Raw genomic sequence first — 26,542 nt, 5'->3', positions numbered from 1 at the left:
AAAGCATTCTTACACTATTAATTCCATTTTGCAACCCACCTATGATCACCTTTTTATGATTATCCCAGTTTTGATATCAGTGTGATTTTTGTCAAATATCATTAAATATAGGAAAAAAAAATCATTGTGCCACTTGCAAAATTTCCACTCTCCTGAATTAAAGACTTATCAAAACCTGAGATTTTAAACAGCAAAGGTGGCTGAGCTGTGCATTTGCAACATACTTGTTGCAAATCATGGATAACAAGCCTCTATGGTGATCTAAACTACAATGTAAATTCTGTGTGACTACACAAACTGATACCTCACTCTTACCTCACACTTTAAAATGGTATTTAATTAATACAGAATAGTTAGGAAATTATATTATTCTAAACATAAAGCTACAGGTGACAACATGTAGTTTTAATATTAGAGCACTTATGCCCATATCCCCACATTCTAATTACCTCAGGCTTGCTAAAATCTGCAACAAGGCATAATGGATTTGATATCTGCTTCTCCAACCGTTCCTGGAAAAATAGAATTCATGAAAACAACACACTATTTAAGAACACAACAGTCACTGCTACCTGACAAAGCAATACTCTTTCTGTAGTGACTAAGAAACAATCTTTTCTTACTAGCATTGCTATTATTTTCTATTATTAATCCATAAAAGATGCTTAAAATAATCATCTACTGCAAGTTCTATCAAAAAAGGTCAGAGAGAGGTTTCACATCCTAGTGGCAAGACTCATCTTGAAATGGGTGTGATTTTTGGGGTTGTCCTGTACAGGTCCATGAGCTGGGACTCCATGATCCTTGTGGGTCCCTTCCAACAAAGGATATTCTATGATTCTAGGAAACTGCTCTCAGGTCAGTTACCAAGGATTTTATTGGCAACTGGCTGTTTGCTTGCAGAACTTCCCCATTCAGGAGGAACAGGAAGCTACTGCTTAACAGACACAAGAGATACAGTGCTGTGCATTCTCACATCAGAAGCAGGTGGTCCTCACTCCCAGCTTTTTAGAAGAATGTTTGAGGGCAATCAGGATCTACCTTCTGCAGGCCCATAAATGCACACAGCACCATGTGTATTGCCAGCCCTCTTACACAAATTCACCCAGTTGTCTCTTCTCAGAAGGCCACCAATAAACCACACATTTGTAGACCTTTCTGAAGCCTATCCCAGCAGTACATAATTATAATTATTAAATAATTATTTTTTTTCTCTACAACGATAGGTAACTTTGAAGTATTTCCTGTTCTCTGTGGTTTAATAAAAGAGTATCACTATTCTCATCCAATAAAATTAGTGTACACCCAAATAACTGGTAAGAAAATCATGTATCTGCTCAACTCTGCTTCCAGTCTCAAACCATTAATGCTCCAGAACTCTGCTATGTCAAGCACACACTTACAAAGTAAAACATCTTGGGAGTCTTCACTTGCACAGCTATGCCTCCATGTAAGTAAGGCTCCATTTCTGACGTATCACCAATGCTAAAGGAATAAGGTGACACCACTGAAAAGGCAAGAGAATAAACAGTGACTGATAATTCAAAGTGTCATTGGATGCTACAATTCCGTATACAACAAAGTGGGGTTTTGCCAGTGCTTTTCGTGCTGTAATTTTGTAGTGTGCAACCTTGCTTTGAAAGCATAAAACACAGCAGATCTTCCTAACAGGATTGTCCCTCTGCCAGTTTCTGGGTTAAAGTATTAGTTTCACATGATCTGTTATGAAATAAGCTTTTTTAAGTGGCGGCAGATTTAAAAAGAATTCTGATGACCACAGCTCTGTAACAAAAATGAAATCACGCTTAGTTTTATTTGGACTGTGCACAGCAATGCCCAGAATACTGCTCAGAGTAGGATTTTAGCCTTGTGATGAGAAAAACTGGCAATCAAAAAGGGCAGCTGGAGCATTTTGTCCCATCTTCCCCCTCATACATGTGAAGCATCTTTCAGACAAAAAAATACAAAAAATGTTAATTCGTTAACATTAACAAAACTGAAAACAAAATCTAGGCCATAATTAAGAAGAAGAAACTGGCCACAGCATCAGCACTTTTTGTACCAGAAAGCAATTTTTTTCTGCAAGCTCACTGGAGGTCTGCATAACCCAGCATTCCTCCGGCTACAGTAACTAACACTACAATGAGCTAAACCAGGCCAAAAAATAAATACCTTGCAAATGAGTCAGCAAGTTTACCTGTTATTTGGTGTGTAGATCCATTTAAGCAGGACATTCCATTAACTTCCCGAAAGGTTAAGAACTGTCCTGTTTCAAGCCTGTGTGGATGATTTTCAAGGCAAGTGACAATACCAGGATTTGACTGAAATCAAGAACGGCAAAGTTGGCAAGGAGGAAAGTACCTTGTGCAAAGGGGTCATGTTTTATTGTAGGCACATAGCTTTTTGACTACTGAAACTGAAGACTAATACTTTTTATACTTCATTTCTGTCATAGCAAGAGAGCTACCTAGGACATTTTCAGTCCTACTACTTTCAATTTAAGTGTTTCTAAAACACAGACTTTCTTATTTTCACTGTTTAGAGTTCTCAGTATGTTTGCAAACTCCATTTGTTATTTCTTACCAAATTCATTGTTCTGTTCTGAAATAGTAGTAAACTTATATCTGTTTTCCAAACCAAAAGTACACTACATGTACAAAGAAATTTTCACAGGCACTAAGAAATAAAGTCTTGTGAATGGTCCTTATTACTCCATGCTTCCTTTCTCTCTGATCTCCTTAAAAATGACAGCCCAAACTCATTCTTGAAAGTTAGGAAGCTTACAAAGCTGGACATCAACATACAGGATACAAAGCCTCAGCACATCACAAAAGACTGTATGTGCTGCAGTTTCTTATAAAAAGAGCTATTTTCATGCCTGTTTCAGGGCTTCCTTAGAAGATTTATCCTAAACTGACACCTAAATTATGTCCTCTCCTCTCTACATCTCATTTCTTTCTCTCTCTCCAATTAAAAAATACGGGATTCAATACTGTGATGTTACATAGTAAGTAACAACCAGGAGCCATCAGTATACTCTACAATGTTAGCATGGTTTGCTTTTGATTGAGACACAAGAACAATGTAACTTTGTTTGCCTCTGATGCCAATTTTAAACTGCTTTTTCAAATAGCCAATAACAAGACATTATTAAAGGGAAAGGAAAGCAGCACAATGACTTGCTTCCCTTACCTGGGTTATATTTGAAATGAAGATCTCTTTTGGCTCTTCTCCTGTTGTATCCAGAACTTCAAATTCATCACCAAAGTCACAAAACAAACGTGAACACACTCCATATACATCTGCACTGATGAACTACAAGAGAAAGTAAAAATCCTGAGTATCCCTAGAACAGCATAAGCCAAAGGAATGATGCCTCACATGGAACCTTGTTGAAGGCTAGCAGATTTAACTTTTATGGTGGAAACCTGTCACATATATTCAGGCCACTGACTACATATAGCACAGCATTCACAACAGACTTTGAACCTGCACAAGTATTTCTGAACCCATACACCAAAACCAGGAATCACACCGATACAGTGAAATACTGCCACTTCTACTACTGTTACATTCAATCTCAGCACATTCTTTCAGAACAGTTATGAGTTAACAGTGAGAACTATTTCTTTATCACTGTGTTTTTTTTAATTAAGAACCAGGCTATGGATATCTGTGCTAGTATTCAGATAATAAACCAGACACATGTACAGCGTAGCAGCATCATATTCCTGAAACTTCTACTGCTCCATCACCATGCCATCTGCACAGAATATAAACCTCATAACCAGCTTTCTTCATTTTTGGAAAGAACATGCTGAAGGTTCAGAATGTTCACTTGACAGATTATTCTTGTGTTTCATTTTTTTTTATTACCTTAATAGGTGGCTGCTGAGCATGACAGAAGTCATTAATCTTCTTCTGCAGCAACAGACTTACTTCAGTCAATATGACACACTGTAAACAAGAACAGAAATACTTCTAAGACGCTGAAAGCAATCCATATCTTCAGGCTATGGAAAAAGTAGTACTAAGAGTAAGTTACTTAGGTGTCCTGACTCCTATCCCCCAAACATAGCAGAGGCAGCAGTCCTCAGGAAGTTCTCTCATTTGAACAGGTTGGTTACTGCTTCACAAGTTCTGGAAACAAAATGGAGCAGGAACAGCAAATTCTCTCTTTTTTTTTTTTTTTTTTTTTTTAACTGCAGCTGTGAAACTCAAAACCTAATTAAAATATTTACCAAAACAATTATGGATAATCTCAGCGAAAATGTAGATCTTAATTTTAAGATTAAAGCAAACAAAACAGACACAAATGATACTCATCAGTGCACACCAAGAAGTCTACACAAGCTTCAAGTACTGGTGCTCATAGAATTGCAGACATACAATTTCTGCAAGCATTCTTTTAACATCTAGGATAGCACTGGGTTCCAGTTATACACAGCTTATTGTAGCTGGGACATTCAGAAATTTGATGTGCTTATGTATAAATGCCAGCCACACTGCAAAGGCTCCCCACCGTCTCCTGCACACAGGCAGGAGTTAACTGACTGACCAACTAATGCATTTCACTAGATACATACATACATAAGTGATCTTTCTAATTATACAGCCTGAGTTTCTACTGCTTGGAACACAGCACACAGATTATATGTAGAGCATCAGTGCTATGCAGCTGCAAAAGAAGGTCACAGTTTCACTTTCAAACAAAAAAAAATTGTATGGCAACCCCACTTAGCTATTTATTGTCATAGTAAATTCCATAATAAGTGTCATAAGAAAATGCTAGGAACACAAAACCACTGCTTCTGCCATGGAAAAAACAAGCACAACACTTTTACTGGTATAAATACAAGACCTACTTCTTTCTTTACAATCACCTCAATATGTACTTTAAAGTTTCTCATTTTATTTACTTCCATAAAAAAAACACCAAGTCGTTTGCTCTGAGCCAAATACACACACAACTGCTTTACGAGTGACATACCTGGTACTGCTTCAGAAAAGACAGATCTGTGGTTTCATCTAGTGGCACAGTTGATGCTGCTACATGGACATATGGATTGAGTTCTGCAATATGATGAAGTGTGGCCTCAGCCCTGAAAGAATGGCAATTTTCAATTTTTTCATATAACTACAAAATATATTTTCAATACAGAATTTCATTCTACACATCCCCTATAAGAGTCCCTCATGAATTTCCCTGGCAACAGTCCTCAACTCTTATTCACATTCAAATTCCTAGCAGGTATGAGGAAAACAGCTCTGTCCAATATACAGCAGGACTCACTGATGGTCTGATGTCACAACTGTTGTACAGTCTTGTACAGTCTTGAGAAAGCCCAAGGAAGAAATGTACAGTGGTCCCCAGCATTAAATTCACATTACAAGCTCACAATAGCAAGAAGTGAGATGTGTGACTCAGAACCCAAGTCCCAATTTAGACTTCCTCTAATATCTACCTGGGCATTGCATTCAAAGACAGCGACTCCAGGCTAAGGGTTTAACAGGTATTTGATATGTATCAGCAGCTCTTGGATAAAGAAATGTTACTTTTGACATTGATGAAACTGTTACTCTAGTACTAAAGTTCAGTCCTCCCTCACTCCAAAGACTTCACCAACCTGTTCCTTTGATTGGTAACGTCATCTTCATGGATGAAGAAGTTGATCCCCAAATCCCATTTAGTGCAGTGCTTGGTGTCATGAACTGTAAGAGCCTAAAAAAGTTCCGCAAAAAGCATTTATGGAAGAAGTGTGCACGGACACAGCACCCAAAAGGATGTTTAGACTAAAGCCCCACATAAAATGCTAGAGGACTAGCAATACAGAAGATTTAGTCGTAGCATGTATAAGAACAACCTCTTCCAACCTCTTTACCAAGAAAACTCTTACTGTTTGACAGAAACACATACCCAATATGCTCTTCATTAAGCATTTCCCTCACAGTTTGCTGTGATGACAGTATTTAAATAACAAGGATGATTTTTGCTAGACTGTGATACAGAGGCAATTGTGATCTGTAAATTAATGGACTCATAAGCTTTTTCACTAGTGGAAGAAAGAATTTTAAAAAGCTTCTCTAATAAAATTAATCCCAGCAGCACATGAGCAGATGATAGATTAAAACACTCAACCATTCTAACAATTACACAAAAGGATTCTGATGAATGACAAAATAGGGTAACATATTTTGAATGGCTTGGCTTTTGAGTTTATACCACACCATTTAGGAGAAGTAATTTTATACAAAAGTATTCAATATCTGATCAGCAGCCAGGTAAAATATTCTATGAGTTATTTCAGAGCATGGGGGACATTAACGTGAGAATCTGACCATATCACTAGAACATCTAGATTACTGAAAATTTCCACCTCCAGGTTCTCAAATGCTTTTCAATCCTTCTACTAAAAAACAGATTCAGAAACTTAAGATTAATTAGCTATTGTTGTACCTTTTTCCCATGCTCATCCAAGAATATCCAGCAACAGAACTGTTTTACATACCTTTACCCCAGCCAGAATGATATTTTTGGCTGAAACAAAACAAAAACAGAGTTAGGGACTGTTGCAGGTTTCTTGCAAATCTGTAATTGGATAAGTATGTAGGTGGACAATAACAGTATGTCATTGTTAAGAACGTCACAGCTTAACTTTTTTTTTCTCTTTTACATTTGGCTCAAGCATTATACAGCACCACTGAAAGCAAAATAACATGTGCAAGGTTAAACAAGCTCTCTACATTTGTCATTTGTCAGCTGTTCATCCCACAACTGTGTGATCACAGAGATACTAATGACAATAAACTGCAAAACCCCATGACTGTTTTGGCATCTGGTGCAGAGAACCGTTACAGCCAATTGAAGAGGTAACACCCTCGGTACGAACCAGACAAGACAAGTCTAGTTCATAAAGAGTAAGGGAAATTCTTAGGGAGATTCTTGCACTAGAGCAGTATTTTTCACCAAATTGTACTGTTCTCCTACCTCCCACACTCCCATTTCCTACGTGGGGATAATTTGGGCTACAGCTGTTCCGTATTACATTCATTGATACTGATGTCTAAAGGAGTAACTTGGATCATCCACCTTAAACCTTCACCCGAGACACAAGGTTTTGGGTTAAGCAATCTGGCCCACGGAAGCACATTTTAAAGTGAAATTTGAAATGTTGTTCTAATAAAATGATAATTTAAGTCCAGGATCTTTCCTGCATCTGCTATGTTAGTCACGTGCATGATACATGTAGAAATCCACCCAGATACTTCAGACATGTTTATTACATTTTAAATTAAGGTTTACAAGTATTCTGCAATGGTCTATTTATATACACTTGTGTTTCCTTAAATAAATGCTATCTAACTTACCAATCTCCACACCAAGACCACCTATACCACTAAGGAATACGTGGGACTGGGCCATCTTCTGCATTGCTGTGTCTCCAAGAACATACCTCTGACGGCTACAGCAAAGATAAATTCAGATCAAAACACGATAGAAACAAAGTCAAGAGCATATTAAAGCAAGTTGGGAATTCCAATAATTTAAAAAGAAAAAAAGTTCAAATGTTTTCAGTTATTCTATTATCCTAATAAGGTCTCTAATCTGCAATAGCAAGTTGTGCAGGTGAGTGTGCATCATGACTGACACACGCACAGTTCTCTTTTCCAGCCCTCCATCCAACACACAACTGAGGACATAAAATGTGTATCTGAACTCTACAGTGCTACAGGAAATAAATGCAGATCAAACATAAAACTTGCACTCACAACCCATGTAGTGAAATGTATTTAGTATAGAGCTTGTCAGTGCTAGGCTTTAGTGAATACAAATAATTTTTCATTTTAAATCAGTGCAAAACTTCTTCAGGATAATAGTTTCGTGGAATTAACTACTGAAGACACAAGCAATCAAGCAAGCAAAAGAATCTGTTATCAGAAAACTTCAAACCAGAGAGTGCCGTGGCTGAACTCTGGAAGACTCCTAGCTTCCAACTATACAATTAAACCATTCGAAACATCACCTTTTTCACCAAGGACTAGCACGACTTTCATGAGACTACTGCCAAAAAGTGAAGTGATACATACACCACCAGAAGCACTGCACTGAATTAAAAAGAAGCCTCATTTGTTCAGCATACAAGTAGTTTCAAATTTTTAATATACAAAGAAGCTTTTCATCTCACCACACTACCAGGGATACCATTTGTTCCAGTAGAGATTCTCTGAACTATTGCCATGCCAAGTATCTCAAGACACTCCCAGTTAACAAATTAAACTAATAACAAAATAAATAAATATTTTTTTAAAAAATCTACAAAAAATTCCCTCAAAATCCAACACTCTGAAGTCTGGAGGATAAGAGAGATTGACGATGTTTATGAGGACCAAGAAGCATGGCAAAAACTGAGGAATGAATGAAATTATGAAGGAGATAAACTACATAATGTAGAAAAGGCAAAAAGAAGGTAGTGAAAGAAGACGGAGAACAAGAAAGAGAGGAATACATACTTTGTCAAAGAAGAAACAAGCTATAGGCAGAAATAAATCCATATTATAAATTGGAGAAGTATTATTCCTGTTTTCCGAAAAGTATATATCATTGGTAGTACTGAAACTCTGTACAACTCCATAATATTCACCTATGCTTTTTACTGGTCAAATACTAATAATGGTCAGAAAACACCCGTTACGAGCCCAACAAAGGAAAAATTTTAAGAAAGATAGATTGCATCTTCAATTCAAACAGTTCCTGCCACTTACTTAACAAGAGGTGGGTTCTGTTTCACTGCCTGAACACTTTGGTGTTTTTGCATTAGGAAAGGTGGGACACAGTAGCACAAGTATCCACACCTTTAACTAACTGGCAGTAGAGAGTGTTTGCAAGCCTTGTCTTCAACAATACTGCATGCAAACATAGGTGTTCCTGAAAAGTCAGGAGCAATGCTTAAAAATCGGATATTCTTACCTGTACAGCGCATCATCAATTTCCATAGAGTCTGCTGCCATCATGCAATGCGATTTGTTTACACTAGAAGGCTTACAACAAGAAGTAAACTGGTTACATTGCATGCAACTTCACAGTTGGCACCCCCTACCCTCCCCACTCAGTTCTTCATTAAAAGAACTGAAAAGCACGAAAGTGGTGTTTACGTAGGAATGACTTTGAACATTAGGAAGCCTGTATACCACCACAGCACCTAGGTAACCTAAACACACAGGAGTCAGAAGACGAGCACTCAAAATCTTTGATAAATGCTTTCAAAATACAAACAGATATATTCATTTCACCACTGAGGAAATGCAAGAATTTTTTCTTGTATTTGCAACAGTTAGATTTCCTGAAAGGGCAATTTCACTTTATATTATAAACAGCTTCAAGCTGATTAACATGCATCTACCTGATCAGAGGGTTTTTCTGAAGATAGGAGATTTCTGACTTACGAGAAATAGGTACTTATGCTGCATTATTTCTATGCTAATTGAATAGTCTTAGGAAACAAGTTACTGGAGAAATCAACAACCAAAGATCTGAATTAATGCAACATTTAACTAAGACATGCAGTTAAACAATTCAATAGGATTTTAAGAAAAAAAAAACATAATCTGGGCTATTGAGGCCTTCAGCCACTACCAAGGACTTTTTCGTTGCTAAATTGGTGATAACTAAGCACTAGGATTAGGAATAAACTGCCCTGGGCAGCTTGTTTCTTAGTTATGCAGGCTGGGAACTGGTGCTTCCTGAACCTAGTAGGGAGGTGACTGACATCAAATGCAGGATGAGCAAAATAGACCTTCGGACACAACTGAGGTTCCAGGTCACACATCTTATTTCAACTCTCTACAAACTGCCTTGGAAACCAGACACAGCTGACAATCCTATCTCCTGAAAAGTACTGAAGTAGCACAGCAAGAGAGTTACACTGGACACAGGCCACAAATCTTATCAGTTAAGCTCTTCTACAGTGTGGACAGTAACTCCTACAGGTAAACTAGCACACAAGGTAATCAACATGAGGTATTTCCATCACAATCTACACCACCAGCCATTCCAGTGCAGCTCCTGTGCCCCTATTAAACAAGGGCTGAAGACAAGCTTGTTACTAGACCATCCTAGGACCCAGATCTCAAGCCAGAGCGCAACACGCCATATCTTACAGTCACAGGCTTCAGGCCCTGCTTAAACAAAAGCCTTCATTTCAGTCATTGCCTGGGACACAAGTCTGGAAGATCCCCTCAAAGCAAGCCAGCATCACCTTGTAACATAGCAGAGCAACAATCCCAGAGCTGTTCTGCTCCTCCACAATCCCTCTCCACAAACAGCACTGACACTTGGGGACTACCCAACATAAAATGAGTGTAGTACTAGGGTGGGGAAGATGATCCATCCCTGGGCAAAAACTCTCAGCTTCCTCAGCTGTGGTTGCTGACTGCCATCTCAATGCACATGCCCTCCCAAACAGTCTTTTGCAAACAATTAGTCTGTGCTATCAACCAACAAGAGAACCTTCACCACCTACACCACACAGACTTGCCTGACAGTGGCTCTTCCCATGTATTTATTAATTCCCTGTTCTCCTCCTGCATTCCCAGTTACAGCGCTGAGACGCTGCCAGTGTCCCCATCAGGTACAGCAAAACAGATCCTTTGATAAGGGGGACTTAATGATACTATTGCCAAGTGACTCTAGGACAAACTTTGGTTAATGTATTCCTGCATCCAAGTTGTATTTCTCATTTCAGTTTAACCAGCACTGAATCTGTTTCAAATAAATGTATGTTAAAAAAACCATTCTAGCACTATGTCCTAATTCTTAGCAGAGGTTCAACCTTTATACACTTGTATATTTCCTTTTAAAAGCTAGTGCTATCAGTTTTGATGCCAGGCTTGTATTTAACTGCGTAATAAATTTTTTTCAGCCTCAGCTGCTTCTGTCACATAACCCAGGGACAAACTGAGAAGCTACACGTTACCCAGAAGGGCTAGGATGCTCTGAAGAGCAGCGAAGGTACAGGAGCTGTAGTGGTGTGCTGTTTTCAGTGTTCCTTACCTCCAATCAGGGCAGGTTGAAGCAGTGGTAACTACTTGTTGTTCAGCACGCTGGGATAGCAGGGAGGCCTGGACTCATTTCCACCTACCCAGGCTTTCCAGCGGTCGATCCCAACCGATGCAGGCTCCATATTCAGTCGGTGGAGAGAGAGAGAGAGAGAGAGAGAGAGAACGCTCAGACCCACAGCTACTGCCCAGCCGGGCTAATGGGGGAACATCAGCGGATCTCAGCGGGGAACCCCGACAGAGTCCACCGGCTCTGCCGAAACCAACCCGACCCGGGTCCCAGCAGAGCCCGGCGGCTGCAGCCCCTACTCGACTCGACGCCCCGGCTCTCGGGGCGCTCCTGCGGCGCTGGGTACCGCCACCCGCCCCGCCGCACCAGCCCGGACGCGCCACAGCCACGCTACCCGCCCCGGCGGCCCCGGCGCCGCCCGCTCTCACCCCGCGGCGGCCTGGCGCGGCGATCCAGGCCCGAGCGCTGCCGGCGGCGGCGGGGAAGGAGGCAGGAAGGGGGTGGGAAGCGGCGGCGCCGGTGCCGCGGCGCTTCCCCGCCTGCGCCGACATCAGGGGCGGTGCCGGGGGCCGGTCTCGGTGCCGCCCCGCCCGCCCCGAGGAGGCGGGTCCGGCGGGACATGGCGGCGGCGGGGTGGGGCTGGAGGGGAGTCCGAGCGGAGGCGCAGGAGCTGTTTATAAAACGCACTGTTTTCTGCCCAAAAAGTAACGCACTGTGCTGCTAACAATAAATAAATAAAATAAGTAAATCTCCTCCTTGGTGCAGGCACGACCGCCTTATACCACGAAGAGCGCTTCTGGGCCCTGCTCTTGAGGTACCTGCCTCGGCATCTTGCAGGAGAGCACCACCATGGTGTCACCTAACACACAAAAATGGGTAAAATTTCATTCAAAGGGGGTCGGGAGCCAAACTGGGAATTTCTAGGGAGTATCCAAGGCCATAGAGGAGGTTTGGCAAAGAGTGGTCAAACTCAAAGCACATCCTATGACAGCGTGGTGTGTAGGCTTGTAGAAACATTTTCTCTTTTGTTTTTGGTGGCAATTAACCAAGAGAGAGCAAGCTGCCACAGTCACTGTACTGCTGCCACCACCAACTCAACACCACTCCTAGAATCCAACATCATCTCCTGTAAACATTTTCTCTCCCGAACTCTTACTAAGATCCCAGCACTACTCGCCTTCCCATCTTGAAGTTTAATTTCCCTTCACCTTAAACCCTGACTTCCTTTTTGTCACCCCTGATCACTGGGGTAGGTGAGAGGAGTTTAGGTTGTTCTTGATACCATTAGCACATCTTATCTAGAACAGGGATTCATGCAGTGAAAAGTGTCCTTTCATGCAGTGTATATATAATAAGTCACCTTGTATTTTAAAATATTTAAAACTTTGAGGGGGAAAAAAAAACCCAATCCAACCAACTACCTGTATCCTACAGTACATAAGGAAAAAACACACACTCACACACAAATATCCAGACAAACAAAAAAACCACAAGCTTTTTCTTTATCTTTTTTCTTTACTATATCTAGGGGTTTTGGGAGCTTCTAAGGACCAAATTGTGTTCTCTTTGTGAGCATCCAGTGCATTATTTTGGCATTTACCTCTCTCTAACAGAATTCCAACAACCCTCAAGATTTACATCTCAGTCCAACAATGCACACAGTCTTTGTACTCAATTAGTAACAAAGACTAAGAGCAGCTGGACAACGCAGTGTTCGTTCAAACTTGGGCTATGCTTTGGCAGGATCAGGGTGAAAATACCTGTCTGCTATACTGCTCTTTTGACAAGCAGATATAATTGGAGAACTTGTGGGCAAATTTCAAAGAACCACTAGAGGCCACTAGAAGTCTGAAATGCAAGACTGAGAGACGGGAAAAGGGAGAAACCCGTTCAGGATGTCGAATGCAATCCTTTCCGGTAAAGGAATTGATACTAAGGCTGATATTTGCTTTGTAGCTTTTTCACATAATACATTAAAAAAAAAATAAAATCAGAAAATCCAAGAATTAATTCCATTATTTCAATATAGTAATTTCAAAGAGTGCTTGTATCTAATGAAGAGAATTACCAGGAATCCCTGTGCCCATGGGGTTGGGAGGGGGGGAAATGAAGGAGAATTTAAAGACAGCAAAAAATTGTCAGCTGTCAGGGTTTTTTGTCATTTGGCTAATTTTTAGTCCTGTCAGGGATTTTTGCCTTTATTTTTTTGTTTTCCTTCCTAAAAAATGAACCTGTTAATTTAATTTTTTTAAGGTTAAAATAACGATTCTTTTTCATGAACTTACCCATCAAATATGTTCTGAAAAGTAATAATAATAAAAAAATTCTACCTACCATCTTTCTGTCGAGGTCATTACATTTTTTTTAAGATAACAGTCCATTTCCATGTAGTCATCTGACATGAAACAGATTTTTCATAGTCATAGCAAATACTGACAAGCCTTTTGCCTAAGTGGAGAAACAGCAACATCCAGTTAATTCTCGCCGAGGTGTTTAACGGTAACAAATTAAAGACTAACCATAAGTGCAACCATGAATATGGGCATTCTAAGATAAATTGCCAAATAAAAGTGGACAGATTCTGTTTACCCCAGAAGCCAAAGAAACTCCTTCCCAAATGCATCAATTAGTTGGTGTACTCAGGAGCCCTCTAGGCTGATGATACCAAATCAAAAAACATACTGGTTTTTCCCTACTTTTCCAAGACTGCAAAATTTGAAACATCTGGAGCCCTTTGACTTTTCTTTTTCTGCTTAACCTTCTTTTTAAAAAATACATAAAGCATTAAAAGCTTAGTAAATCACATTAAATAAATTAATTTTAAAGGTAATTTCTACTCCACGTTCATATCATGTTAAAATCAGCTATAGCTTTTGATACTGGCAAAAGGTAGGAAGCAGTGCTGTCAGTTTACCAACTTGCTGAAGCAATGAGCAGCGTGTGGCTGTGGCCAGGAGAAAACCACCACCTCCAGACTCTAGCCTACTCATGTCCCAGATCTCTGTAACTTCAATTTATGTGCACCACTGTAGATCCATTCTGCATGCAGGTATTTTCAATACAACTTTAGAGCCAATATTTTTAAAAGGAGCTGAAGCTGTAATAGCTGTAAATCTCCTTTCCATCTGGTGGAAAAATCCAAGACACTGATTTTTTTTTTTTTTTTTTAGTCTTTTGATTTCCTGACTTACATGCGAGATGACACATTCTTCATGTGGACCCCAAAGTGAAGGTTGGGGGAGGCGGGGAGGGAAGGTGCATTTGTTTCCCTGATCAATATAGTTAATAAGCAAATTAGCAAACAAAACTCTTGTAATTCTTTAACTAAAAATGTGTTATTTGAAAATACTAAGGCAAACACAATTCAGTTTAGCACACAGGCCAATTCAGAAATTACCATAAATCTATATCACCATCATTAAATGGGTTTCCAAACCTCCTGCCATAGGCAATGGCTTACCATCAGCTCTTGAAGGAGCTAGGCGCTGCCTGGCAAGGCTTTGTCTCCTCATTTTGGCACAACGTGCAGTGTAGGCGTGTTTTGATGGCATATTTAAAAGGGCTCCAGCTTCCCAGTGGAGTGGGCCAAAGGATCTTGCCACTTAAAGCCGCTCTAGCAAGTGACACCTTCCTAGAAACCATGTTAATAATGTTGATAAATCCAGATAAACAAGGGCACCAATTACATAAGCTGATTTCACATTGAGATGTGCTTGAATGTATTTGCAAAAGCAAGAGCCAGCTTTTCCATGCCTGTGCATCTCTAACACAGGCTGAAAGTTGCCAGATAAACATTCATTGGGTTAAATAATGGCTTTTGGCTCTCAACTCTTCTAATTTGTTAACAGGAACAGCAGATACAGAATTGAGGTTTCTACAAGCTTTACTTACATAAGGCATCCTGATGACAGATTGATGTCATTCAACTAGACCTGCTCACATGATTAGGCCTTGTGCAATCAGCCTCTTCTTTCTTTCCTACTTCTGCTCCAAGCTGAAAATTAGCATTGAGCAAGCCTCAAATAACTCAATTCAAATAATCAGAAGCTTGGAACACATTTCTTGGTGCTTTAAATCTACCTGGGAAATCTCAAGAGAATTGGTACCAGGCTCCCCACAACAAGTTTCCAGAAATGCAGTATCAAAAGGTAAGGGGTTTTTCTAAGGGCAGAAGCAAGGTGGTGAATTCTTGGATGAAACTTCAGATCCATTCTCAAATTTCCATAATGCTATCTTAACTGAGATTCACCTCTGAGTATTTTAGAGAAGCAAATGTCCCACCTTGTCTTTGCTGAAACATCTGTGAAGCTCCAACCACTGTTAAAAACAAAACCATTCCTAGTATAGGAAATGAACAGAGAGCTGCGGTTTTAAAATAATTTTATATGAAATAAGTATGATTAGTCTATCTTGTGTCATATTCAAATTTTAGCTTGATTATTATTAAGCAAAAACAAAAGGACAGAAAAGGATCAGTTGTTTTTAAATGTATTTAATGTTATGAAACATTGCCTCTGTCTGTATTGTCTAAATCCTTGATAAATCTAAACATAAACAATAAGAAAAATCTTTTCTTTAATCACACAATATTCTCTTTGTTTTATTGTAGGGCAGAAAACAAACGGAGTTATCATAAATAAAACACTGACACGGAGTATAAGACAAACCTAGGCCAGACAGTTTGATAACAGGTTTATGAAAAGTGCATCTGGCTGGCTCAGGACCCTGAGTAAGGTAGACATTCTCCCACACACCTCTTGGCTGTTTAGCCTTTCACGAGAAAATCTGAAATAAAGGCTGCCTTTCTCATTTTAAAGGTATTGCATACACACATCACTTACAGTGTGAGGTAGGAACCAGTTCTTTGGGGCTGTATCTAATCTGGGCCTCATGTCCTTATTGTTGCCCCTCCATTTGCTATGCAAAAAATTAGATTTAAGTGTAAAACAGAGTCCCAGCTATCATTGAAAGTGAACTACTGTGTACTTTCTATCTCAATCCATGAGTTTGTTGTAAGGAAAGGCACTTGTCATGATTTTCACTTTCAAAGCAATAAGAGGCAAAAATACTAGATGTAATTTTCTTTCCAAAGGATGCTTTCAAAAAAAAAGGGACTTGAACACTAGAAGAAAACAGTATTTTCAGGTGACCTAATTCAAAACTCAGTGAAGTTTCTATTTTGTAACTGAACCTGGCCTAGAGTAAATTCTTAGTTGAAAAATAGCAGCAACTCAAAAGTGCATAAATTACAAACTTCATCAATAAATTAAGGAAACGGATCTGCTGCATCTAACTATCCTCCTAACTGTCCCAAGATCCTTTTCATTTTATAATGACATGGAAAATCAGAATAAAGGTAGTACTGCTTCAAAACCAAAACCTATCTAAAACCTTCAGTAGATTTCTTTCTGGGATAAGGCATCTTGTCTTTTACCACAATTCAAAAGATATACAGAAAGACTGGAAGGAGCTCAGCAATAAGACAACCTCCTTCACCACCACCAAGGCTTAAACACAGGCTTTTCCATCCATATGTAGACTTGTAATTCAGGGTGTGGGTTTTCAAGAAATGCCAAACATCTCATTCCTAAGGATACTGATTATTGGAGAGTTTGCACAGTAGGCAGGATGAGGAAAAATCCAGTCCTGAAGAGCAGGGGAGGCAAGATGATTCAGTGAAATTTTCAGCTGTAGTAGGTGCAGCTGTGGGACTTGCAGTTTCATTCATGTCTCATGCAGACTCCTGTGAGTCCTGCATTCACAGCCTAAGCAGTCCAGTGGCCTTTCAAAGACTGCGGGTGACAGTACTGGAGTGACTTTTTGGATCCTCATATTGAAAACCTGGGCTTTAGATGACCCTCTTCCACCAGCAATTCATAAGAGGTCATGCACAGAGGTAGGAAAAGTGCTTAGTCGGTGTATAAGGATTGCATTTACTCTGAGGTTCTTATCAGGACTGTTATTTCATATGAAATTACTCTTTGTCCTAGTAAGACATATTCGTATTCAAAAATCATATTCATTCATGGCAGAGCTGAATCCATCAGTGAAGCAAGATGGTATCACTAATTGCTTTCATTGCAGTGAGATGGTTTCCACTGGCTGGCATGCCCTTGGAAAAGCATGCTATTTCTTGAACAAAAAAGGTAGTTTCTGGTTTGTTTGAGGTGAATATTTATATCTCCTTTAACACAAATTTAAATGCCCTCTTTCTTTCCAGGGAGACTGTTCATGGGGACACACTTTTTACTAATTTGGATAGAGCTTGTGTTTCTGCATCTAAGCAGATTGTGTGTTGAATGGTAGATCTGGAAGACAACAGGTACAGAGGTAGCAGCACAGCACTGTGATGAAGTACTTCTACCATAGTACCTTCAAGTAACTTTACAGAAGCCACATAAAAATTTCCGGTTAAAAATGTGCTGTGAAATAAGAATGTAAAGTTTTTCTCTCTTCCCTTCCTACCTGCTGCAAGCACAGAAATCCTACTTTTCCTTAGCTAGGACATACTCTCAGTTCTGCTGATCGACTGTTAGTTACCAAGGCCACCGAGCAGGGTGAACATCCAGAGTCTCAGCTGGAGTTGGTGTAGATGATAGTCTCTAACAAGAGTAATACTCAAGGGTTTGCTTTGCTAAAAACAGAGCTGTGACAGCATTTGCTTCACTGGAGGAAGAAGGCTCACCTGCACACCTCGGCCATGGCTGAAGAAACAATTCTTTTTTTTTTTTTTTTTCCCCTGGAAAATGTTTGCATTTATAAAGCAGGTAAATTGGTATCACTTAAATGTTAGTTTAATGATGTCAGTTCATAATTTCTGCTAAGTGAAAAAGTTTCACTGCTCAAAGATGAAGCAGACAATCTCTTATGTTTAACATGAATTCAGAAGGGGATAGGATCTCTGACAGCAAAGATAGCGCTTGCTGCAGGCTAAGGTTGCTTCAACCAAGACTATATAGGAATATATATACTAAAAAAGAACTTTTCAAAATTACGGATAAATATGAGTTACACGTAGTCTGCATAGTTAAATCCATTTTTTACTTTTGAATTAGATGCCCGTTTTTGAGGTAATCCAGTCACGGAAATAAGTCACTCGTGTGTAAACTCCAGGTTTATTTGGTTTGGCACATTCGTCTCCCCAGCTCACTATTCCCACGAGGTACCACATCAGTCTAGAGTCTGGAGTAACCAGTGGTCCCCCAGAGTCCCCCTAGAGAAAGAGGAGAGGGAAAAATATTTAATTAATCAGAAGAGAAAACACAGTTCTCCATAGACAGGAGGGCCTATCCAGTAAGAGAAATAAGCAAGCAGTATTTCAAGAGCTGCCATTCGTGCAGAAGCCGGGCTGTTTCTGAAACTTGAGTCAGAAGTCTGTGGCATTTTCCTATTTGCCGTGGGATCTCCTGACATGTGTGTCCATAGTGTTACAGTAAAAAAAAAAGCTTCTCTTGTGTTTTGTGAAACACTGAAACAGTGCTGAAACACTGCTTCCCATCTGCCTTGTCTCCTTCTTCATACAAAGTAGGGAAACACAAATATAGAGAGCAATCTAAGCCATCAGGAACTTTTTTTTTTAAACAGTAACTATATTTTAACAATACTCCTAACTTGTTTTAGTCACGTGCAGTAATAACATTTCGAAAAGGAGCTTGGAGCTCCTTTTTGCTTGTAGCTTTCATCAGGAGCTTGGTCTCCTTAAGATGTTAACCTCTTTCAAGGGCTGAATTCAGATACTGTTAATAGTGTGACATGCTAATAATAGATAAACCGCAAACTTTACAGGCTGAAAGGCAATCCTCACACAACAGACCAAATTCCCAACTTCCACTAAAATTATTTACTGAAATAAACAGCAGGGGCACCCTTCTGCATTGGTCTTTTCAATGCTGAGCCAGGCAGGAACAGAGGAATGAGCTTCCCAGACTTATGCTACACGTTGCTTTTCTTTGGGCAAAGGTCTGTAGGACTGGGATTCAGGAAAGGGTCTGTTTTGAACCAGCACTCAAGAGTACAACTTTGAAAATAACATATATAGAAATTATATTTTTAAAAGTGATCATTATAGAAACATTTTTCTTTGAACATAAGCATTTTCTTGCAGCATTAGCAAACCTGCACCAGATGTTTCCTTCCCATTCTCTTACACCCAGCTCCCTTATAGTTATCTTTGTTTCAGACAGTTTTCCTTGCACTGAGCCAAATGTGTTACCAAAGATCACATCATAACAGATCTATTATGATATGATCCAGTCCAGAATTTAATTTCAGTGAGAATTCCAGTTCAGAATTTAATTTCAGTCAATTAAGATTTGGTCAACTAGATACTGCAGTCAGGATTGAAATAGTTTTCCATTATAATTTTCAGCTACAATTACCTGACAAGCATCTACTCCTCCTTCCAAGTATCCTGCACACAACATCCTGGGTGTTATGTCCCCATCATACACTTCTTTCCTGTTGCAAGTGTTTGAGTCAATAAGTTTCACTGTTGCTTCTTGAAGAGCATTTGGAGCTGGACCTAAGGAAAAACACAATTTGAGTATTTATCAACAGGATTACTTTGCAGTAGTTAAGGTACAGGAAGGGTGTTTAATGTTCTCTTACAGAGGACCAGCTTGGTTTGGTTTACTGTGGAGGTTTTGCTTGTTAATCTGTCTAGGTTAGGCCCTTAAGGAAAATGTACACAGAATCACTTCGGAATCATACCATTAAGACAGAAGCAATGATCGCATGGTACATAGTGCCTTAAGTGTAAAGCCATATATTTTCTACATGTTCCATATAGTACCACACAACACAAATTACCTAGCAATTTGGGTAGATGATATGAAGTGAAGACATTTTTTTACATTACTAAATCTACTGTTAGCGTGGCCTGGTAAGAAAGCAAGCTTGGTTAAGTCATATCTCAATCTGCACATTTACCTGAAAGCCCACAGAGTTATCTGTAGCTTCCAGCTAGTGCTGGGAAAACATTTTTAGGTTCTATATAAACACATGCACTGCTGGACTACGTGTCTTACGAATTTACAACATGAAATGGAAAGGCTGGGAAAACAGAACAGTCTTCTTCCTGTTTTCTGCCTCAGTGGATTGTAGCTCTGTCTTTGTCCACTCTAGTTTTAGATCAAGAAAGTGGTGCTTATGATTAAACACACCAATTGCTTATAGACAAAGCATTAGCCTTGCTGCTGTATAACATATGGCTGCAGAAGTTATATCAATTTAGTAGCAGATCAGAGCCCCTGTTTACATACCATGCAGGTCACCTGGAAGACTCAGGACTCACCGTCATTGGTAAGCGCTCCCCAGCCTGTGATGACAGCATAAATATTGTAGGGAAAAGTCTGAGATGGCTCAGGCAGACAGACACGGTGTATGCTACTTGTAAACTCAACTCGTGTAGAGAGCTGCACAAGTGCAATGTCATAATCGTGTTCTGGGTAGAGGTACTTTTCATGAATAATAATAGTCTTGACTGATCTCTTCAAGGCTGGTGGCTTCAAAAGAGCTCCAAAAGTAGCAGTCCACTTCTGAGGGTGAGTCATGCTGAAAAAAGTAGGAGTGCTGTAAGTATTTTGCTGTAAATATATGTGTTTGGGAATTTAAATTTGTTGGGCACCTTTATTGTAAAGCTCCTTCAAGCCAGCTCCCTGCTAGATTCTGACAGCATCCATCACTTTCCATGGCAGTGGCTCCCACAGAACTGCGTGCTGCCGCTAGAAGAGGGCAATCCTCTGTTCCCTCTCCAACCACGGTCTTGTAGTCCTCCCCTGCTCCTAGTCCCTGATCTAACCATTGTGCGGCCACAGGGTGTTCATCAAATAAAAAAGCTCTTCCGCTACAAAACTATTCCTCTCCATTAATGTTTTTGCACATTGATAACCTGTTCAATCAGCTGTTCCACCTCACAATTGCAGCTTCACAGTTGCCATGCTTGAAACAAAGAAATGCTGGGCGTACGTGGCTGAATGGAGGGGTAGGAACATGGGAAGATAACGGCTTGAAGTGGCAGAAACGTCATTGTAACACGAAGGAGCACCTTTAAGAAATATGTAGTGCAACATGAAACAAATACTCCACTATTTCAGTCATATTACCTTTTCTGCTCTTCTTTAGTCAATATACCAAGTGATTATTTATTTCCACCCATGCCACTGTCAGTTGTACTCCAAAGCATCAGTCTTGAATCTCTCATTTAAACATTCAAGTAATGGGTCTGCTTAATCCTGACTTTTCTCCTTCAAAATTGTTCCCTTAGGAAAGAGTCAGGGGAGTGGTGCTAATCTGGAAAGCCATATAGCTTGATACACAAGGGGTACATTCTGCTGCAGATTCTAAGATGGGAACTTACTCTCTGAAGCAGTGAGCTGCAGATACAAGCCACGTGTTGCTGATAAGTGTTGCACCACAGCGATGAATGTTGTTGTACTGCAGACTAGCTTGCCATGGCCAGTCCCCAGTCTCTGCAGAAGACAATCCGCCAACTATTCGCAACGATGATGATTTTGCCATTGACTTGACTGATCTATTCTGCCGTAACCCACAGACTGTCAAAGAGGAGAAAGAGTGTATTAGCTGTTCTTCTGCTTAGTAAATATTCCTGCCAATGTCTGTGGAAAACATATGCAAAGTTACATACCATCTACGTTCTCTGACAGTATTGACATCAACAAGAAAACATGCCATCCACCAGCCCTCCTCGCCCCAAATCAGAGCTTCTCATGCACGACCCATTCTGTTAGAAGCCCTAATGAACAACTGATTATTATGGAAAGCCATGACGGTCAAACATGCAGGCTTAGCTACATGAGCAGCCCAATTCAGAAATCAAAACCTTCACCACACAGCAAAGACAATTCCCAAATATAGGGATTGACAACTTTAATGCCCCAGGTAATTTGTCATTAGGATAAAACATAAAAGAGGGAAAATCTAAGGTGAGAAAGATCCGAGCCATGGGTTTTTACCACTGATGCGCACAAGTTACATCGGCAAGGTGTCACCTTGGAACAGGTAACTGATCACTAAAGTCTGCAAGTGGACCTGGAGAGGCATTTCAAGCAAAGTGCATCACACTACTCCAGTCAGAGATGACAAAGGTATGGATACCTTCAGCATGGTGTGCATCCATGACACAGAAAAGTATGATCATCCAAACCCAGAGAGAAATGAAAATATCCATAGTTTCAGCCACTAGATTCAGGATATTCAGGAGCAGCTGAAACTCCCATGTAGCTTTAGAAACTCCCTCAATGAACAGACCTCCTACCAAAACAGCATCAAATCCATCTTACCTGGACCAAGACCCACTAGTTTTTATCCCGGTCCCAATTTCAGCTAGACATTAGGAAAGTTGACAGACAGGACTGTTGTGCCTGACATTAAAGCAGCCACCTAGCCCAAAATATTAAGTTTCTTTATTTATTGGAAGTCCTCCTTGCTCATTCAATTTTACTGTGTATACCTAGGAGTCATCTGAAATGTCTTTTATTTCATGCAGAAACATGTCTTAGTCTCTGCATATCCAAATGCACAATTGAGCAGACACATCATCGAAGATCTTACTGTTACCAGCAGCAACTGGATCAGTCTAATAGATACGCAGGTGTCCTGGACATTGCAGTGCTCAGTCCTCACTGGCTCGGTCCAGTGATCCTTTATGGCAGGGTTTACATTTAAGATGGCATCTTCCACCTTCTAGACCAGCACTGCTGGAGTCAGAACCATGCCATAGGTACTTAAGCAGTAGGACTTGTGTTTCTCCTCTTTGCTCAGCACTGGGAATTTCTACAGAGCCCTCAGCACTTGCTCTTTTCTCATTGTTTGTTCTTTTCTCACAGAATTGATGATATTTTTAACAGAAGGAACATCTCACTGCAAAAAAAAATTGACCAGGGAACTCTGCAATGGGTTTAGACTTTTTGTGTAAGGGATTTTTACAGCCTCACCACTAGTTTCAAGCCAGTCTTCCTAAGTATCCCAGAAGACACTAATAAAACAGGCTTCCTTGTAAACTGAGCAGTTTTTCTAAACACACGGTTCATCTTTGTCTACTACAAAGTCACATTCATTAGACAGGAGGATAAGAAAAGGCTTTTAAGGGCCAGGAAAAGTGCTCAGAGACTCTTAATGCTAATTTTAAAAACTGGACATTTTGGATGCTTAAAAAAGCCTTACTTACTGTCATTGAAGAGGGCTTCTGCTCTTTTTGGCTCCACATCTGAAACAAACAAACAAACAGTCAGGGTAAGGCCAGGATAGCACATACATGGTTTCCTATCTGCATGGTTGTCCCACCTGGCAGCTATTTGAGTATAGGGCACCACAGGAGTCATGGCTGAAGGGGCTGCTAGAGAAACCAGTGAAGCTCATATGTGATCACATTCTTGTGCTAGCTGTTGCACTCCCTGCAGTGCTGCTGCTTGTTCTCCAGCCAGTAAATATCCTCTGAGGAACAGGCTCTCATCCTGCCCATCCTACTGGACCCTGATGTTTCTGGAGGGGAGTACAGACAAAACAAGTCCTGTGTTACTCAAGATCCACAATTTTCTTGGGGAGAAATTTCTGCAGTGGAAAGTTTTAAAGCTCCATTTTTTTTTGATAAAAGAGTCAAATGGCTACATTTTACACCAGTGTGAGGGCCAGAGGAGATCTGGTACTCTCACTCTGTGACCTTCACTGCAGCAATGCAAGCTTACAATGGCAATGGCTCACTCTCCTTTCTCCTGTCTTATTCTTACACTGCTAATACTAAAATAGATAGTTAATAGCAATTTACTGCATGGCACTGCAGGTTCCAGCAATACAGTCCCTTCTTTAACAGGCAGGCTGTATGTTTATTGACAACACAGTCTGCTCATGCTGACAATAACAAGCATTGGCTCAAGGTCTAAAACCATTTCCCCTTCTTCCAGAATGCTGTTTTATACTGCAGCTACCATTGTAGTTTCCAGCATTCAAAACTATTTTTAAAATGATACTAATTTTTAAATTACATAGGTTATCATTTTATTTAAATTACATATATCCTTGTACAGCTTCAACAAGTCAATATTTTGTGGCTGGGTAGCCTTTCTCAGCAGAGCCCTCTCTTCCACTAACTTCATATCTCTTTGCTGCTATACAGAACAACATCCTAGTTTTGATCCAAACCCACACCTAGTCAGGAGGAGTCTCTTTTGAATGCAAAGGGCTCTGGCTTATAGTTGTTGCCTGTTGGGTTTGCATCATGTGTGTTTTCCTTGCAGGCTTGACACTCCTTCAGGTATGCAGGGTGAATTGCCTGTTTGCAATCCACCAGCACTAGACGTGTACTCATTCATTTCTTAACATAACCTTAAGCAGATTATGATAGGAAAAAAAAACAAGCAGAACTCCAGTACATGCACAGCTTGACTGCGAGGAATGTTACAGAGCAAAGGCAGTGCTAGGGCTGCCATATATGCATGCAACCACTGCTTTATTTTGTAAGGATAGGAGATGAGGTAAAATTGGACGTTTATATAGCAATACAGTCTTATTCACTATGGACGGAAACTCTTCACATAACAAAGATAACTAAATTTTACTAGTGGGCAAGCAACAACTTGCAAGGTCCCCTCTCAAGTAAAAGTAAAAATTCTCACTTGTACTTTCACAATTTGTATGAAGGAAGGAGGAGAAGACTAAAAGGGCAAGTACTTTTGCATCTTAGAAACTCTAGTTGTATTCTGCAAATTTCCATAGATAATATGGCTGGTGTCTCCAAGATCCCTTACATCAAAATGTAATTATACCAGAGAGTACAAGCTAGGTCAGCAGGAGGATTCAGCAGTGGTATAAACACTACTGTTTGCTGCGCTATGCTAAGGATTTGGCTGCTTCACCTGTATGTTCGTATCGGCAAGAAGTGCTTTGAAAAATCTGTCCCTACTTTTTAATTTCAACTATGATGAGCATCCAGTGTTTTCCTAGAAATTCATACAACCTTCAGAACTAGCTCATCGTTTGAGTTACTAATACATTCTAGATGGAAACTGTTAAGAAACCAACAAAAGTAACTTACAATGAAAGAGGACCTTTTGCCAATAAATGCAGTATTGAAAACAATATTTTTTTAGCTTTTCTTTGGGTGGAGAGACATTTACCTCATAATGCCTAATTATAAAGCCTGCAATCAATTATTAACACTTATATTATGTTGCAAAGCTCATTGAGAAGACAAAAGGAGCAACCAGCTTGTTCAAGTGCAGTGCCGGAAGCAATTCAATTGGCATGTTTGCACTGCATCGAGTTTTGCTGTGAGTCACACAGGTGTTCTGCAAGGCACCTGTCTATATCTCTATCTGTCTTCTTTATGAGGCACCTAGAAAAAAGTACAAACCTCACATGGGCAAAATTTTACCCACTGCTTCCAGTTGAACCTACTTCTGTGTAATTGGAGAAACATGCCTTACACACACACGCTGCAAGTCTGTACACCTTTGAATTTCAGCATATTTTATAATAAATCCCTACTATGGAGCTGATGTACTATCCTATCCACCCACTGCTGAACAAAATAGGCCAGTGACACCTGTCAGTAAATTCAGTGCTATATTCACTAGGGGAGGGGCATTGCTTTGATTTAAAGATTTACCATATAAAGTGCCCTGACACTTTATCCCACACTGGGAGCTGGAACACAAGTACTAATGAAAACACCACAGCAATGGAGAAAGCCTCAAAATAAGGGGAGTTTTTAAGAGGTGAAAGCAGGTTTGTCTGGCAGCAGACCTGGGAACCCATCATGCAGATCAGGACAGGTGAAATTAAGGGCACAATACCCAGGACTCAACACCAAGGTGCCAAACCCAGAGCACACACATGTGTTTGGAAACCTGAATTAACTGGCACTATTTTCATATAAGCCAAGCCCACAGTACATCTCATCAAAAGCAGGGAGCACTTTACAGCTGAAAATCAGCTTGCTTACTGGCCTACCTTGCTAGGGGCTTGCCTGCGTTCGTTAGTGGCTTCACATTTTGGCCTGGTCAAGAGCACAGCTGTTCACACTGTGCCAGCCAGCATGTTGCAAGCCCTGCCTTGAAGCAATCACTTGTAAGGCACGAGAGACAATTTCGCGGCCCTGCTCATTTACTAGTTGCCCTAGTTGTTTGCACTACCAAGAAAAAGCATCAATTAGTAACAATTAAAGTGTCAATTCTTGTCCCAACCACATATGGCTGCAAAAATAGTTGTTTATGCCACATTTAGGAAAACAGTGTTCAGGCTTCTACTGTAAACAAGAACAAGTTCCACTTGAACATGCATTGCCTACCTGTAAAATGAATTCAACAGCAAGTTCCAAGCTTGCTTAACATAAAAGAGAAAACTAATGTTTAAATTAAAATCACAGCAATCTTTTGAAATACGGTTTAGAGATTGCATCTTTCAGAAGTGGGCTCTGTTCTCCAACTGGAGTAGCGATTTTATTACAGTTATTTTCCATAT

At 40.1% G+C, this 26,542-nt stretch overlaps 2 protein-coding genes across 2 annotated transcripts in view; both read right to left on the bottom strand.

The window, feature by feature from the left end:
• UBA6 (ubiquitin like modifier activating enzyme 6) overlaps positions 1-11,178 on the bottom strand; it is a 30,182-nt gene extending 19,004 nt beyond the window's left edge. The window contains exons 1-11 of the mRNA XM_027899053.1: positions 11,051-11,178; positions 8,969-9,031; positions 7,369-7,463; positions 6,510-6,538; positions 5,628-5,722; positions 4,991-5,102; positions 3,877-3,957; positions 3,193-3,315; positions 2,198-2,321; positions 1,404-1,507; positions 450-512 (exon numbers count right to left, since the gene is read on the bottom strand). Coding sequence (XP_027754854.1) covers positions 450-512; positions 1,404-1,507; positions 2,198-2,321; positions 3,193-3,315; positions 3,877-3,957; positions 4,991-5,102; positions 5,628-5,722; positions 6,510-6,538; positions 7,369-7,463; positions 8,969-9,012 — 870 coding nt within the window. The 5' untranslated portion in view covers positions 9,013-9,031; positions 11,051-11,178. The remainder of the gene's footprint in view (positions 1-449; positions 513-1,403; positions 1,508-2,197; positions 2,322-3,192; positions 3,316-3,876; positions 3,958-4,990; positions 5,103-5,627; positions 5,723-6,509; positions 6,539-7,368; positions 7,464-8,968; positions 9,032-11,050) is intronic.
• Positions 11,179-18,116: 6,938 nt separating this feature from the next.
• The window catches only part of LOC114065287 (transmembrane protease serine 11E-like), a gene marked incomplete at its 5' end in the record, with an annotated part of 30,579 nt that continues 22,153 nt past the window's right edge, over positions 18,117-26,542 (bottom strand). Inside the window, 5 exons of the mRNA XM_027899058.1 lie at positions 18,117-18,278; positions 19,444-19,586; positions 20,358-20,617; positions 21,423-21,618; positions 23,253-23,291. Of these exons, the coding sequence (XP_027754859.1) occupies positions 18,117-18,278; positions 19,444-19,586; positions 20,358-20,617; positions 21,423-21,618; positions 23,253-23,291 (800 nt within the window). The remainder of the gene's footprint in view (positions 18,279-19,443; positions 19,587-20,357; positions 20,618-21,422; positions 21,619-23,252; positions 23,292-26,542) is intronic.

Source organism: Empidonax traillii, unplaced genomic scaffold (genome assembly GCF_003031625.1).
Source record: "Empidonax traillii isolate 1590-97213 ecotype Southwest subspecies unplaced genomic scaffold, ASM303162v1 scaffold635:size371671, whole genome shotgun sequence".
Classification (NCBI taxonomy): Eukaryota; Metazoa; Chordata; class Aves; order Passeriformes; family Tyrannidae; genus Empidonax; species Empidonax traillii.
This window is presented reverse-complemented; position numbering and strand designations above follow the sequence as displayed.